Source organism: Rhinatrema bivittatum, chromosome 10, assembly GCF_901001135.1.
Source record: "Rhinatrema bivittatum chromosome 10, aRhiBiv1.1, whole genome shotgun sequence".
Classification (NCBI taxonomy): Eukaryota; Metazoa; Chordata; class Amphibia; order Gymnophiona; family Rhinatrematidae; genus Rhinatrema; species Rhinatrema bivittatum.
The window spans coordinates 73,148,360-73,165,997 of NC_042624.1; the positions used below are offsets into that span (position 1 = coordinate 73,148,360).

General features: G+C 45.5%; 1 protein-coding gene across 11 annotated transcripts in view; it reads right to left on the minus strand.

The window, feature by feature from the left end:
• The window catches only part of DARS2 (aspartyl-tRNA synthetase 2, mitochondrial), a 47,631-nt gene extending 30,031 nt beyond the window's left edge, over positions 1-17,600 (minus strand). For 4 of the 11 annotated variants that reach the window (XR_003859079.1, XM_029618958.1, XM_029618954.1 and 1 more), the window contains exons 1-5: positions 17,299-17,599; positions 14,258-14,420; positions 13,584-13,683; positions 5,066-5,132; positions 80-181 (exon numbers count right to left, since the gene is read on the minus strand). Coding sequence is in view for 10 of the 11 variants with exons in the window: in XM_029618958.1 (XP_029474818.1) it covers positions 80-181; positions 5,066-5,132; positions 13,584-13,683; positions 14,258-14,408 (420 nt within the window). In the remaining variant the exon portion in view is untranslated. Of the gene's footprint in view, positions 1-79; positions 182-5,065; positions 5,133-13,583; positions 13,684-14,257; positions 14,421-15,371; positions 15,561-16,958; positions 17,259-17,285 lie in introns of those variants that run through there. The other 7 variants (XM_029618956.1, XM_029618955.1, XM_029618953.1 and 4 more) reach the window with 6 other exon arrangements.
• Positions 17,601-17,638: the final 38 nt, after the last annotated feature.

A 17,638-nucleotide genomic window follows, 5' to 3' on the forward strand; every position in this document is an offset into this window, starting at 1 on the left:
ATGCCACAGTGGTGATTTCCTGAAGATACTCTGGCTCATTAGCGCATTATAAAGCGACGGATCCTCAAAAAGCACTCACTGGGTTCTCCTGTCCTTGAGGCCGGGGAATGACCATCCCCATCACCTGCACGACAGACTCCAAGGGGGCTTCACTCAGGACTTTCTTCAAATGGGAGGAAGGCTGTGGGAACAAAGACAAGTCTAGACACTGTGGAATTACATGTGCAAACATGTTCTAGGGTCTCTCCTTGTTCCAACACTCACCCCAAAGACCCTGGAAAAGCAAGATAGAGGAAAGCGGATTGAAAATAGGTATTTTCTCCCCGCTACACACCAACACTACAGTCCCTGCAAACCTTCCCAATTACATCACACTTATGATGTGCCATTTCCTGTAAGCACACACAGATTACAGAGGAAAATTGGTTCTTACCTGCTAATTCTCATTCCTGTAGTACCACGGATCAGTCCAGACTGCTGGGTTTTGCCTCGCTTCCAGCAGATGGAGACAGAGAAAAACTTTGAGAGCGCCCTCTCTTAACCTGATGAAACACCTGCTGCTCCTCAGTATTTACTCATACTCAAGCAGAAAGAACTTTATATTTCAAAACATTCATTAATTAACCTAACTTTTAGCCCCTTAATGAGCAGAGGGTGAAAACACAGAACTTTACAAACAGACCAAAAATCGGCCTTAAACAAATGAGGACCAAATAGGACAAGCCTACACCATTCTTCAGGAAAGACCATAACAGACATACCCAAGTTCGAGCGGACTCTTCCTCTACCCCCAACAACCTTCAACGGGTGGGCATCTGGACTGATCCGTGGTACTACACGAATGAAAATTAGCAGGTAAGAACCAATTTTCCTTTCCCTGTACATCCCCGGATCAGTCCAGACTGCTGGGATGTACCTAAGCTACTTCTAAACGGGGTGGGATTGTGAAAGTCCCGCTCGAACGACTCTGGCTCCAAAATTGCCGACATCTGCCTGTTGGACATCTAAATGGTAGTGTCGAGCGAACGTGTGTAAGGTCTTCCAGGTAGCTGCTCTGCAGATTTCTTGGACCATCTGGCATTCCGCCCAAGAGGCTGCCTGTGCCCGTGCAGAATGAGCTTTCAGTCCTTCTGGAACTGAGCGACCTTGGCAGATATAAGCTGAAGTTATCACTTCCTTTAACCAACGAGCAATAGTAGTTTTAGATGCTTTTTGACCCTTCTTTGGGCCATGCCATAAGACAAACAGATGGTCCGATAAACTGAATTCGTTAGTGGACTCCAAAAAGTGCAATAAAGCCCATCTTTCATCCAGACGCTTCAATTCTCTAGAATGAGGATCAGACAACTCCACATCCTTAAAGGTCGGAAGCTCCATCGACTGATTCAGGTGAAAAGCTGAAATCACCTTTGACAAAAAAAGATGGAACTGCCTGAATTGAAACTCCAGAATCCAAAATGCGCAAGAAAGGCTCCCTACAGGATAAAGCCTGAAGCTCAGAAACTCTCCTGGCTGAACAGATGGCCACCAGAAACACCACCTTTAATGCGAGATCCTTCAAGGTAGCTCTCTTAATGGGCTCGAACAGTGCTTCACATAGAGCCCAGAGAACCAAGTTCAAATTCCAGGAGGGACAGAGCTGACAAGTCGGAGGATGAAGATGCTTTACTCCGCGAAGAAAACGTGTAACATCCGGATGAGTTGCTAGAGAAGAACCCTGTATCCGGCCACACAGACATCCCAAAGCAGAGAATTGGGCCTTGGAGAATTAAAGGACAATCCTTTCTGAAGCCCATCTTGAAGAAAAGAAAGAATCAGGGGAACCGTGGCCTTCCGAAGGTTCATCTCCTGAGACTCACATCAGGACTCAAAAATCTTCCAAACCCGCATATAGGCCATGGAGGTAGATGTCTTCCGAGCCCTCAGTAGAGTAGAGATTACCTCCTCCTGATATCTCCTTCTTCGCAATCTGCGCCTTTCAAAAGCCAGGCCGCAATTCAGAAGCGAGTTGACCGATCGAAATATATGGGACCTTGTCGTAGTAGGTTCAGTAAATGAGTGAACCGAAGAGATCCTTCCAGACACAGGTTCACGAGATCCGCGTACCATGGACGGCGCGGCCACTCTGGAGCTATGGGAATGACACATCCAGGATGAATTTCGATCCTCCTGAGCACCTTTCCCACGAGTGGCCACGGGGGAAAGACATACAGGTGCACATCGGATGGCCAGGGAACTATCAGAGCATCGACTCCTTCCGCCCCGTGATCTCTGCTGCGACTGGAAAAGTGGGCTGACTTGGCATTTGCTCGGGTCGCCATGAGATCCACGTGAGGTGTGCTCCACCGGTGAGAGATCAGATGCAGTGTGTCTGAGAGCTCTCATTCTCCTGCGTCCAGCTGATGACAACTGAGGAAATCTGCTTGTACATTTGTCATCCCCGCAATGTGGGACGCCGCCAATCTGTCTAGATGTTGTTCTGCCTAGGACAACAATAGGTTTGCCTCAAGGGCTATGGGACGACTCTTTGTTCCCCCATGTCTGTTGATATAAGCCACCGTTGTCGCATTGTCTGACAGGACTCGAACTGCCTGATGACGCAACAGGGGAAGGAAGAACTCGAGAGCCAGACAAACAGCTTGCGTCTCGAGGCAGTTGATTGACCATGACTCCTCCTCTGGAGACCACTGGCCCTGGGCTGCTTGATCCTGATCGATGCCAGCCTTTCCGGCTGAGGAGCAGTCTGTCATCACTACCATCCAGTGGGGGATTTCCAGGTTTACCCCACGCTCCAAATGCGGCTGCATAACCACCACGAGAGGCTGGCCTTGGCAACATCCAGAAGTGGTAATGGAAGATAGAACTCCTCCGACAGTGTGTTCCAACCGGATAACAAGGCTGCTTGCAAGGGCCTCATATGTGCGAAAGCCCATGGAACCAATTCCAAGGTTGAAGCCATGGAACCCAGAACTTATAAGTAGTCCCAAACTCTGGGCACCGAAGTCCGCATCAGAGATTGTACCTGACCACGCAATTTGACGCATCTTTCTCCGGAAAGGAAACTTTGCCCAACTTGGTGTCTAAACAGGCCCCCAAAAACACCAGGATCCTTGCACTGTGGGGTGGCAGGCTCCTGAAAAGGAGAAGCCCCCCGCTTGCCCCCCATACTAGCCAAAAAGGCTTGGTGCATCAAAATAAACTGTAGCAAGGATTCCCCTACCTTACCTACCATCGCCAAGAAGAAAACAGGGAATTCCCCTTTTTTTTTTTTTTTTAAACTAAATTTTTTTTAAACTTTAAAAAACAACCACAAAACAGGCAGAAGGATTTCCCTGAAGACGGTGACAGCTAAAACCAGATGACAGCCTTCAAAGGGGGGGGGGGTGGGAAGAAGCCAGACCACCAGCTATCCCCCACCGACCGACCACACGAGAAAGCCCAGGGTTCCCAACCCCTGTTCGTTCGAAGATGCCTACAACCAGAGGGGATGGTCCCACCAGGCCCTCACCAACCCTCTGGGAGACTCCACCGATTTATGTCCTAATTTTCTTACCAGGTTAAGAGAGGGCGCTCTCAAAGTTTTTCTCTGTCTCCATCTGCAGGAAGGGAGGCAAAACCCAGCAGTCTGGACTGATCCGGGTACGTACAGGGAAATGCCTATTTATTAAGTGTGCCTGCACAACATATCAAAGAAAGAAGGAGTCCAAAAAGGAGTCATAAAGGTGCTAAAAGCCCATCTACGTTATGCTGATTTTCAGCTGGAAATCATCTAAAATCTAGTTGGCTAAAACTTATCTGGCTAGAGAAAAGCTGCTTAGTCCTGTGCTTCTAAATTTAGCCAGCAAACATTGAAAATCAGCCTTAGGCAGCTAAGTGCTCTCAAAGAGTCTTCCCATTCATCCTCCTGTGGTCAGAACATCTGATCAGGAACAATCCCCCAATCCCACCCCACCAAAAGCCAGCTCTCCCTCCCTGCAGCCAGAACAGCTGATCAGCAGGAGGGGAGAGGTGCCCCAATTAGCCCTTCTGACTGCCGGACAAGAGGCTGATGGGGAACATTTTCATGTTCAGATCAGGTGGAAGGGAGGGAAGGCTCTTGGCGCAGGCCTAGTAGCTAGATGTGAACCAGGCATTCCTGCAGTTAGGCTAGCAGAGCCCAGAGTCCGAGCAGATAAGTTTAGCTGCTCAACCTCAATACATTTCCAAAACCTTTGACCTAGCCACCAACTCCTTCTCTAGCTGGCTTTCAGAACTGACCTCTAGGAAGGCGATGTTCAGCGGAGCATACCTGGACATTACAGATACTATGTAAGATCTAGAACCTATTTTGAGAGCTGCATAAAGGCAGCAAATACACTGTTTAAATAAAAAAAGAAAGTTATTCCCATAGCTTAAAACAGATAGGTTCTGCCACCTTCATCTGCTGGAGACAGAGAAATACTGAAGGGGCTGCAGGTGGTGCATCTTACTTACAGGGGTGTCCTTCAAGTTTTTCTCTGTCTTCATCTGCTGGAAAGGAGGCATAACCCAGCAGTCTGGGCTGATCCAGGTAAGTACAGGGAATAGATATTTTTCCAGTCTTACCTGCGAAACCTTAGCCAGGTAGCGCAGCCTGGCTAAAATGTAACTTTGCCCCCAAACCCCTCCATCACTGCCTCTTATTCTCCTAAATTTTGTGCAGGACAACATTTTTCAAAATGGGGGAGAATGGGAATTTTCAAGTCTTGTATTTTTTGCTAACTCAAATGTACTTGAACAATGCCTTTGAATATTGACTTTTCATGCACTCACTGGGAAGCCTTTGCAAGAGACTGCCAAATAGAGGGAAAAAAAGAGAACGACTTTTTTTCCCCCATTGTCCTGGGGCCTTATTGAAGCTGTGGCCAGATTATTTTTCAGCAGGCTAAGGTCGATAGCTCCATCTTGAGAAAAGGATTTATATAATGAGTTAGAGCTGAACAGGCAAGATTTTTTTCTTCTTTCCTCCTGAGTCAATGCTGATATATTGAACATTTACAGAGACAGCCTCAGAACACCATGCAATGAAGGCAGAGGGATAGCCTACCTCATCCTGTGGCACAATGATCTGGGTGAGCCCATGGAAATCCCGTAGAACCACAAACAGACCATGCCTAATACCAACAGAAATAAAAGCTTTATAAAGCAATATTAAGGGTTAATGTAACTTCTTTTTCAACCAACATAAGTACATGCCATACTGGGTCAGACTAAGGGTCCATCAAGCCTAGCATCCTGTTTCTAACAGTGGCCAATCCAGGCCATAAGAACCTGGCATGTACCCAAAAACCAAATGATAGCTATGTACGGACAGAATACATTCTGGAAGTCCGCCAGATGTGGGGTTATTCTAACGCATGAGTAAGGGAAACTCTCCCCATCATTCAAAATCAGAGAAGAGAAAGGAATCCAACTTTATCAAATAAAGAATATTTAGTGTACCACATAAAGGAAATAGTTTGAATTCTGACTTTAGGAGGTCACTCTCAGGCAGATACCATGGGCTGGACACAGCACACGGCTCAACGTGTGACTGGATGTGCGTCCATAACCCCTGATGCAAAATGGGGGTTATCACGTCCAAAACAAGCATCCAACTGTGCGAGTAAGTAATAGCGCTCATCACATGTTGATGAGGCTATTATCTATTTCCCCTGATGCCAAACAAAAAAAAAAAAAAAAGTTTGCCCGATGCACACATGTAAATTGTCAAAATTAATGCCTGCCCCAAGCAGGTGTTAATTTTGGAGGAGCCCAAAAAGTGTACAGAAAAGAGAAAATACTGCTTTTCTGTACTTCAGAGAGATGCCTGGTCATGGTCCAAATTATGGTTTATAATCAACTACCTGTCAGCTCAGAAGAGAGATGCTGAGTATATAAGGCATGTACGTACAAGTGTATAGAATGTGCATGAAATATATTTGTATGCAAATATATGTCATTCATATTTATTGTGGATATCGTGAAAATCAGCCATGTTTTTGGTACTCAAGGACTGGAGTTGCCAACCTCTGGTCTGGCCCTAAGAATGTAAACAGAGACATCTCTCTCTATCTGCAGGAGCCAGCCCAAGTGTCTTTTCCACATAAGAGAAAGTCATCCTGGCTGGAGAGTTTAGAGAAGCAGATATCCCAGAATGCTGCCCTTCCCTATGTCATGGGCTGATACCCTCTAAACATTAGGAATTCTTTCCATCCCATGTCCTCCAGCTGAGACCCTTCTCTCTCAGACCCAGAGTCTCAGAGAGAAGAGAGGAAGATTCAAAACGGGGAGTAGTCAGAAATTCTAGGTCAGGTAACCCCTTCATGTCCATGCCATCCTTGTCCTCCCTATGAAGCGAGTACTGGGAGAGCCTATGATATCAGTTCCTCCGAGCTCTGCACCTTTTCTTCTGATGCCAAGTAACTGCTCAGGAGAGGGGAGCACAAGCTAGGGAAGGAAAGCAACAGATGGCCCCAAACCATGGGCCTCAGGAAAAATCAAGTTTACTTATCGGTGAACAGGTTCCTCTATATACATCAGGATGAATTAGCCATTACGTGTGGGTGGAGGAGTAGAGTCTCAAAACTCAGGAAAAAAAAATGATCTGGGGCTGCGTGTGCTGCTGAGCCCAGGGTTGACCCCTTTCCCTCTGTCATCCCTGGGTAGGCAAGTGCTGAAGAGTGGGAGAAGCTTGATGAGGCTGAAAAGAACGGAAAAGGCATTTCTGAAAGAGTGGAAGCTTGTAGGGAACATATTGGTGTTGGGTGGGGGATGGTTAGATGCAGAGTGGATTGATGTTCTTTAATCAAAGCCACCATCTCTTAAACTCTGTCACTGAATAAACTGTCTCCTGTATGGGGCACATCACAAGACAATTATGTGAAGCTCACATTGCTCACATTCATGCGAACCATTGGGCACCTACAGAAGCAGGCGAAGTCTGAGCTTCAGTATCAAACGTTTTGTAAGCAGAACGAATGAGGTGCTTCTCGCACTTCTCCATTGCTCTGGGTCTGCTGAATCCATCAGAGGATTTAGCTTTTGCATGCATTTGTGCAAATGCTGCGCTATGTAGAGGCGGTGAACCACTATCTGGGTATTCTGCACAGCCTCCTGGAAGATCTTCTCCACCCCCAAAATGTGTCCAACGCCTGGCATGTTTGAGTGATCAGTAGCGAGCTTAGTACATTTCAGTGTTGACTACCACTACAGAGTGGGGGGCTGAGGGAAGTAAGACAACCCCCAAACATGAGGAAGCTTGGATCCTGTGTTTAAGTCCAGTTTCCAGGCCTCTGGGCAGGCATGATGCAAAGCGACAACTGGAAATCCTGAAGGAACCTGTGAATTAGGATAGCCACAGAATCCGCTGGAGTTTGGAAGACTGAAGAAGCCCAAAGACATCTATTCTTGGGTCCTATTCCTTCCTGACACTGATGGACAGCATCTTTGTCAGCTTAGCCAAGAACATGGAATAGCAGAGGTCCTCTGGAAGAGAATACATTCAGCTAAATCTGATAGGGAATCTGAAGGAAGCCTTGTAGAAGTTACTTCTTCCCTAAGAACATGCAATACTGGGTCAGACCAAGGGTCCATCAAGCCCAGCATCCTGTTTCCAACAGTGGCCAATCTAGGCCATAAGAACCTGGCAAGTACCCAAAAACTAAGTCTATTCCATGTTACCGTTGCTAGTAATAGCAGTGGCTATTTTCTAAGTCAACTTAATTAATAGCAGGCAATGGACCTCTCCTCCAAGAACTTATCCAATCCTTTTTTAAACCCAGCTATACTAACTGCACTAACCACATCCTCTGGTAACAAATTCCAGAGTTTAATTGTGCGCTGAGTAAAAAAGAACTTTCTCAGATTAGTTTTAAATGTGCCCCATGCTAACTTCATGGAGTCCCCCTAGTCTTTCTATTATCCGAAAGAGTAAATAACCGATTCACATCTACCCGTTCTAGACCTCTCATGATTTTAAACACCTCTATCATATCCTCCCTCAGCCGTCTCTTCTCCAAGGTGAAAAGTCCTAACCTCTTTAGTCTTTCCTCATGGGGGAGCTGTTCCATTCCCCTTATTTTGGTAGCCCTTCTCTGTACCTTCTCCATCGCAATTATATCTTTTTTGAGATGCGGCGACCAGAATTGTACACAGTATTCAAGGTGCGGTCTCACCATGGAGCGATACAGAGGCATTATGACATTTTCCGTTTTATTCACCATTCCCTGTCTAATAATTCCCAACATTCTGTTTGCTTTTTTGACTGCCACAGCACACTGAACCGACGATTTCAATGTGTTATCCACTATGACGCCTAGATCTCTTTCTTGGGTTGTAGCACCTAATATGGAACCTAACATTGTGTAACTATAGCATGGGTTATTTTTCCTTATATGCATCACCTTACACTTATCCACATTAAATCTTATCTGCCATTTTGATGCCCAATTTTCCAGTCTCACAAGGTCTTCCTGCAATTTATCACAATCAGCTTGTGATTTAACTATTCTGAACAATTTTGTATCATCTGCAAATTTGATTATCTCACTCGTCGTATTTCTTTCCAGATCATTTGTAAATATATTGAAAAGTAAGGGTCCCAATACAGATTCCTGAGGCACTCCACTGCCCACTCCCTTCCACTGAGAAAACTGTCCATTTAATCCTACTCTCTGTTTCCTTTTAGCCAGTTTGCAATCCACGAAAAGACATCGCCACCTATCCCATGACTTTTTACTTTTCCTAGAAGCCTCTCATGAGGAATTTTGTCAAACGCCTTCTGAAAATCCAAGTATACTACATCTACCGGTTCACCTTCATCCACATGTTTATTAACTCCTTCAAAAAAGTGAAGCAGATTTGTTAGGCAAGACTTGCCTTGGGTAAAGCCATGCTGACTCTGTTCCATTAAACCATGTCTTTCTATATGTTCTGTGATTTTGATGTTTAGAACACTTTCCACTATTTTTCCTGGCACTGAAGTCAGGCTAACCGGTCTGTAGTTTCCCGGATCACCTCTGGAGCCCTTTTTAAATATTGGGGTTACATTAGCTATCTTCCAGTCTTCAGGTACAATGGATGATTTTAATGATAGGTTACAAATTTTTACTAATAGGTCTGAAATTTAATTTTTTAGTTCCTTCAGAACTCTGGGATGTACACCATCCGGTCCAGGTGATTTACTACTCTTCAGTTTGTCAATCAGGTCTACCACATCTTCTAGGTTCACCGTGATTTGATTCAGTCCCTCTGAATCATTACCCATGAAAACCTTCTCCAGTACAGGCACCTCCCCAACATCCTCTTCAGTAAACACCAAAGCAAAGAAATCATAATCTTTCCACAATGGCCTTATCTTCTCTAAGTGCCCCTTTAACCCCTCGATCATCTAACGGTCCAACTGACTCGCTCACAGGCTTTCTGCTTCGGATATATTTTTAAAAGTTTTTACTGTGAGTTTTTGCCTCTACGGCCAACTTCTTTTAAAATTCTCTCTTAGCCTGTCTTATCAATGTCTTACATTTAACTTGCCAATGTTTATGCATTATCCTATTTTCTTCTGTTGGATTCTTCTTCCAATTTTTGAATGAAGATCTTTTGGCTAAAATAGCTTCTTTCACCTCCCCTTTTAACCATGCCGGTAATCGTTTTGCCTTCTTTCCACCTTTCTTAATGTGTGGAATACATCTGGACTGTGCTTCTAGAATGGTAGTTTTTAACAATGACCACGCCTCTTGGACATTTTTTACTTTTGTAGCTGCTCCTTTCAGTTTTTTTCTAACAAATGTTTCTCATTTTATTAAAGTTTCTCTTTTGAAAGTTTAGCACGAGAGCCGTGGATTTGCATACTGTTCCTCTTCCAGTCATTAATTCAAATTTGATCAAATTATGATCACTATTGCCAAGCGGCCCCACCACCGTTACCCTCTCTCACCAAGTCCTGTGCTCCACTGAGAATTAAATCTAAAATTGCTCCCTCTCTCGTCTGTTCATGAACCAATTGTTCCATAAAGCTATCCTTTATTCCATCCAGGAACATTATCTCTCTAGCGTGTCCCGATGATACATTTACCCAGTCAATATTGGGGTAATTGAAGTCTCCCATTATTACCGCACTACCAATTTGGTTAGCTTCCCTAATTTCTCTTAGCATTTCACTGTCCATCTCATCATCTTAACCAGGTGGACAGTAGTATAGTCTTCCCCGACACACAAGGGATTTCTACCCATAAAGATTCAATTTTGCATTTAGTTACATGCAGGATGTTTATCCTGTTGGACTCTATGCCATCCCGGATATAAAGCGCCACACCGCCTCCCGGGTGTTCCTCTCTGTCATTGCGATATAATTTGTACCCCGGTATAGCACTGTCCCATTGGTTATCCTCCTTCCACCATGTCTCTGAGATGCCAATTAAGTCTATGTCATCATTCACTGCTATAACTTCTAATTCTCCCATCTTACTTCTTAGACTTCTGGCATTAGCATACAAACATTTCAAAGTTTGTTTTTTGTTTGTATGTTCATTCTGCTTTTTAATTGATAGGGATAAGTTAGAATTTTTTAGCTCAGGTGAGTTTTTAGTTACAGGCACCTGGACTACTTTTCTTATTATTGGAACCTCACTGTCGGGATGCCCTAATTCTAATGCATCATTAGTATCCTTTGAAGATACCTCTCTCCGAACCATGCGCTGCTGAGCGACTGTCAGCTTTCCCCTTTGTTCTAGTTTAAAAGCTGCTCTCTCTCCTTTTTAAAGGTTAGCGCCAGCAGTCTGGTTCCACCCTGGTTAAGGTGGAGCCCATCCCTTTGGAAGAGACTCCCCCTTTCCCAAAAGGTTCCCCAGTTCCTAACAAAACTGAATCCCTCTTCCTTGCACCATCGTCTCATCCATGCATTGAGACTCCGGAGCTCTGCCTGCCTCTGGTGACCTGCGCGTGGAACAGGGAGCATTTCAGAGAATGCTACCCTGGAGGTTCTGGATTTAAGCTTTCTACCTAAGAGCCTAAATGTGGCTTCCAGAACCTCCCTCCTCCTATGTCGTTGGTGCCAACATGTACCACGACAGCCGGCTCCTCCCCAGCACTGTCTAAAATCCTATCTAGGTGACGTGTGAGGTCTGCCACCTTCGCACCAGGTAGGCATGTTACCAGGCGATCCTCATGCCCACCAGCCACCCAGCTATCTACATTCCTAATAATCGAATCAGCAACTATGACGGCCGACCTAACCCTTCCCTTGACCACAGGGACCACTAACTAGACCATGACCCTAAAGATAAAAGTGACAGAGGAGATTTCCACTGTTCTGAGGGAGAAATATGTTAAGAATTCAGAATGGACAGTTCAAATCATCTCTTTCTGATTCGTGAGGGGACTCTCCTGGATGAGGAGAATCCAACACTTCGTAGAGAGGACGTACTCCTAACTCTACAAGCTCTTGAGGAGAGGCACGCACCAGTGAGGGACCTTGGGTGGTCCCAGTATGTATGTGGGAAAATTTCCTCCACCTTGGACAGGAGAGGCTCTAATTTTCCTTTTTGGTCTCCAGGTCTTACAGAGGCAAAGACATCTTTCACTGGCTCCGACAGCTGGACCCCATGGGGTGGGGAATCCTCTATGCCAGAGATGGAGGGTAGACTCCTCTTCAGAAACTCAGATTGGTTCCTTGTCACTAACAGCAATCTGTACAGCCATGGAGGAACTCCATGATGGTTGAGTTGACACTTCCCATTGAATGGAGCCCTGGTCTATGAACAGTACTAGCTGTGCCTCCTGCTGCACCCTAGCTTCAGCAGTCACACTCCTGGACGTAGGCACCGAAGTGCTCTGCTCCTTTGCAACTGATGGCACACTGGCATTCCGTGCTGAGTGGAACGATTGTATCTTAAGAGTGCAAGCTCCTTGCCGAGGACATGCGCAGTGCCCTGGTTGGCCCCAGGTCCAGATAAAACAAAGGACTCTGCACCTTGGCATTAAGGAGGAACCCACTCCAGCAGAACCCTGTGCTGATGGCACCTTCTTCTTCGAATCCAAAAGGGACAATCCCAAAGGGGGTCCCTCACATCACTTGAACGCTCTTCTTGGTGCCTAGAGCAACCACAGGCTTCCACACCACACTGAACCCTTGTCTGGGGGCGGATCCTGGAAGCAGTGCCACTGGGATGGAGAAAAGGAAGCCTTCCAATGCTGGTGGGATCGTGAAGGAGAGTATTTTCTGCTTCAGCTTCACTCCTAGACTAGGAGTGGCTTCAATACATAGCCTCTTGCCAAGACCTAGTGCTTTTACCCACTGGTCCTCTCCTTAGGACCTCCATTATCAAGGTGTAATCCTGCTGCAACCTCAGGGATATCAAACCACAGCTACAGCAGTTGAAGGAATCAAAGGCCCAGGCAGAGATAGCAGATAGGGTGCAGATCCATGATGGACATCCCATGTCCACAAACATAGGTCTTGAAGCTGCTGGGTGTAGGTTTCTTAGACTTCTCCATGCTCATCCTAAATTATTATTTTTTTTTTTTAAGACATGAAACGTTCTGTTTGAACGGCTGCTGAGGCAGCAGCATTAAAAAAACAAAACAAAACAAAAAAAAACAAACAAACAATGAAACAGCAACAAGGCACAAGACCAAAGTTAAAAAAAAAAATTAAAACCAGACAGAATGAAACTCATCAGTGCAGTAGCTTGGATGAAGACAGACCGAGGGGTTCAAGAGGCAGCATGCACGCAGCAACGCCTGTGCATGTTCAGCAAACTCTTTACTGAGCTCTGAAAGCTGGGTCCATGTTGGCACAGACTATATCAGCCACACATAATGGTTAATTCATGCCTGTTTTTTGACAAAGAACCTCAGGTATGCAGCCTGCAAAGGAAAGATGAGGGCAGGTCACAATCACCAGGGCAGGCAGCAAAGTCTTGCTCTCCCCCCACCCCCCACCCCCCAATCCCAATTCCCTGCACTATAGTCTCCAGCCAGTAGGGGGAGTCAGAGAGTAGTATGCCTTACCACCTGCTGCTGCTGCCTCCTCTGCCAGCTTCCTTCTGAAATCAGAACCATGAACAGCACCACAGTCCTGCAAGACTCTGCACAGTTTCAGCTTCAGAGGGATTGCAGCAGCAGGTAAAAAGTGCTGTTCGCCAGATTCCTCTTGCTGGCTGGAGGCCACCCAGATGGGGGAAGGCAATATGATGCCTGGGTGAGGAGGAAGATCATGCTGATGTCAGGGGAATGGGAGGGAAGGGCGAGAGGTGGGGATGCAGAGGGTAGGGGAGAAGGGGAAAGTTTATGGTGTGCCACAATGAAAGTGAACCCAGAGCCAGACATGCCTCAGCATAAAAATGGTTGGGAATAACTGGACTAAAACACAGTGGCTCAACAAAAAGATTGGGATTTGGAAAACTGTCTAGAAGGCAGGATTTGACTCTACAAGTTGTGACTTTTACTGCTCCATACACACAATCCTTATCCTAGTTACCAAGACACCATCTTCTCTCTCCTATCAAGCTTCCTGATGCCTGGTACATTTTTCAGACAGGGTTACCTGGCACAATAGTTTCAATAGCTTCCTTGGCTCAGCTTACCGTTGGTACTGAATCCATCCACACAAGGTGACCTCCTGGCCCACATGGGAAGAACGAAGCTCTCCACAGGTGTGAGTCCGGGCTGCAAAGCTATTCAGGTCTTACAGAGAGGAGAAAAAGAGTTAGCTCTGCTATTCTAGTTTCTGTGTCCTTTGCCCACTAAGCAAAAGCAAACACAAGAAAATATGAATGCACTGTGACAGTAATTTAGTAAATGAAATCCAACAATAGAAAAACGTATATGAACAGTAATGACAAACAGATTCTAAGTGAAATGAATGCCTGACATGCTGAAAACTACAGGGTCTAATGTAACTGCACTGCAGTCATCAGCTGGGTAATTGCAGTATAGGAGGTGAAAGAATAAAAAAAAAAAGGAAGCAGTTTAGGGAGACTTACTAGGAGCCAGCTTAAGAATGTTCTAAAGGGGATTGTAAAGGATGCAAGAATGTTATATGCAAGTACATAAAGAGAAATTCTGTGACCAATTCATGCAAAACCCATCCTCATTTGTGAATCAGAAAGTAGAAGGTTGGGGAACACCAGTAAAAGGAACCACAGCAAGTCAAGCTTCTAAAAAAAATAGCACCTTACTGTGGGAGAATGTTTCATGCTGCATTACACCCAGCACGATGGGCTATTATACAGAATGTGAAAAAGCAAGATGCCCTCACCTGGTGCCATATCTGACAAGGGTAATGGCTCCCTGGAAATGCATCTCTGCTGGATCAGGAGCATCCGTTGGGCCAGCACCGCTCTCCGACCAGGGAGCAAACCATCAAACAGCAGCTTAAAGTGCGGGTGAAGTGGCAATCGCCAGGCCATGGCAATTGAAGTCTGGCACAGAACGTTTTAAAGGACAAGTTAGATGAAACTTCTCTTCCCCCCTGGTGTATCAGTAAGTTCCTTGGGCACTGGCTCCCCCCTCACACATGCTTTACTGTATGTCAAAAGATTTGTCTTATACATGTGGCTGGGAAATACATAACACTGGCCAGTTCTTGACACTAAGATGAGCAAGGCCAGCCCAGTGGCTCAGCAATGGGCCGCTACGCATCTCTAGTTTATGAGTTCATGTATAGTTCAGATTGGAGCCAGTCCAGTGGCTCACGGGCAGTGCTTTGCATTGCCATGAGGACCACCTAGATTTGATGATTCTCAGGTCAGGTCCTCTGCTTCGCGGGCCAGCTGGAAAGCAGCATTATTTACTCCCAGCCTCCAAGGGCCACAAACAGTCAGGATTTCAGGCTATCCTTGATGAGATAGATTTGCATTCATTAGGGACAGCCTGAAAACCTACCCTGTTTGTTGCCCACAAGGGCTGGGAGTGAATACCACTGTTATAGAGACAGAATTCATAGCACCTAAGGAGGGGGGGAGGGTGCATGTGTGTGTGTTTGAAGGATTGCACCTGGTGGCCAGACTCGGGACCCATGGCTGCAGGGCTCCAGGAGGCTGAGGACTGTCACTGCAAGGACTGGGCTAGAGGTAAACTGGGAGTGGGTAAAGACTCATAGCTCTATAGCCCACTAAGTTGAAGATTTCAAGGTATTGTCCACAAGGTATTGTGTCACAAGTGGTGACACTTAGCATGGAACCCAGTATTGTGTACTTGTGGTTGGGATTATTTTTCCCTATATACACACACATCACTTCACACTTATCCATATTAAAAAGTGCATCTGCTATTTAGAAGCCCAGTCTTGTAAAGTCCTTCTGCAATTCCTCACAATCTACTACAGTTTTAACAATTCAAAACAATTTTATATCATTTGCAAATTTAGTCACCTCACTCGTTGCACCTTTCTCCAGATCATTTATGAATATGTTAAGTAGCAGAGGTCCCAATACAGACTCCCGGGGCACTCCACTAATAACCTTTCTCCATTTGGAAAGCTGACCATTTAGTCCTGTCCTCGGTTTCCTGTCTTTTATCCAGTTACCAATCCACAAGACACTGCCTTCTATCCCATGACCTTCCAATTTCCTGAGGAGTCTCTTATGAGGGAATTTGTCAAATACTTTCTGAAAATTCAAAATATACTATAAATCAACCGGCTCACCTTTATCTGCATATTTACCTTCAAAAACTTCTAGTAAATTGGTAAGACAAGACTTCCCTTTGCAAAAACCGGGTTGACTCTCCCTCATTAAACCATGTCTAATTTCTATCATTTTGCCCATCACCAACATTAGGCTCACCAGTCTATAGCTTTCCAGATCACCCCTGGGGCCCCTTTTTAAAACTTGGCACCACATTGACTATTCTCCAGTCTTCAGGCAATGAATGATAGGCTGCAAATCTCCAGAAGAGGTCTGCAATATCATGTAGACCTAGAGTGAATACCATCTCTTCCTGGTGCGGGGCTGGATTTAAGGCAACTGCATCCACAGGCAGAGGATTTGGGACAAGGGGGTCCCTCCTTCGTCTCCCCCTGGAAATCAGCAGGAGGAAACCAAGTTTTTAGGCACTGTCAGAATTTGGTGCCCAAGGTTCTTGCCTATGTTACCTATACCCTAATTTGGCCCTGTATTAGTGATTTTCTTATTTTTTAATCTGTCAATCTGATTTATATCGTTAACTGATGCTTGTTCTTGTTTAATCTATTTTTCCACGCTGCCCTTGGTTAACCCCCCTCCCAGTTCTCTTTCCCTGTTGACATGTATTTTCAAGCCTTTTGTTCGAATGTGAACCGTATGGTGTCACCACTAATACCGGTATATAAAAGTTTCTAAATAAATAAATAAAATAAATTTATTAGATCCTTCAGTTTCACAAAGATTTTATTTAGTTGCTCAGAGTCCTCACCATCAAAAATAACTGCAGAGGAGAATCGAATGCTAACTTGCAGCTGAAGGGCTGACATCATGACAATCCCAAACAATTTACCACTCCAAAACTGTTATATTTCAAACTCCTTCCAAACACAATTCAAAAATCTGGCACCAGTCTACTAAATGTTTCTGTACCACAACACATTTTATAGAAATCAAGGGATGGCACATACATTCCCTTTCTATGCACTGAAGTCCGGAAACCTCTTAACAAGCTCTCCCTAACCACCAGCCCCTCTCCCACTCTGAGCACTGTAAGGCAGCACTAGCAAGACATGTCCCTGATGCTGTACTTTCCCTATCCTGCACCTTTACCCGCCTGGTATTGTAGATAGGCGGGCTATACATTCATAAATGTAAATATATAATACTTATTACCATTTTGTAATGTCTGCCATTATTTTAATCATTACGTTGGCAACACATGTAAGACTACCATGCCGATAAAGTTATCTGAATCCGAAAGTTACGGGCGATAAACAGACCCAGCCAACAATTGAAAATGAATGAAGTCCTATGAGAAGACTAGATAGCTACTACCTGAGCTCCAAAGGCGCTGAACCAGCTAAGGATACGCTTTCCGGGAGGGAGTTAAGAGGTTGGACCCGGCTTTCTCACACCCACTCCTGTTGCACTATGGTAGCTGTAGTGCAGGGCACCTGCGCAAGGAAGAAGCAGGACTGCACCAGGGTTCGAGTCCTGCTGACGCTCCTTGTGACCTTGGGCAAGTCACTTTACCCTCCATTGCCTCAGGTACAAACTTACGGGTCGATTCAGTAGCGCGATACAGTAAGAAGCAGGACTACAAATAGCATAATGCACCGGGATAAGGTCAGAACGCAGGAACAAACCAATCTAGTCACATACTCGCGCATCTTACGTCATCAGCGTTTTCTCGGACCTCCTCAGATGGAAACAGCTCCTCTCAGGACCCGACACGGAGACAGCCAACTAATCAAGCATAGACTTCCGTGGATTTTAAAAGGGTAGTGTAAGACGCCAATAAAAACACAACGCAAATACTACTGAAACCGCGTGCCAGGAGGCCAAAGACGTAATACTACAGCGTTTGTAGGCCGCCCTCCTGCACGAGTTAAGATTACGCCGCTATTTATCTGCTCACTATACACCGCTCCTTCGCTGACATAATCTGCTTTCTATTACTTCTCCCTAGAGGTAGGTAAACAGCGCGGTCCCCGTTGATTCAAGGGGAGGCGGGT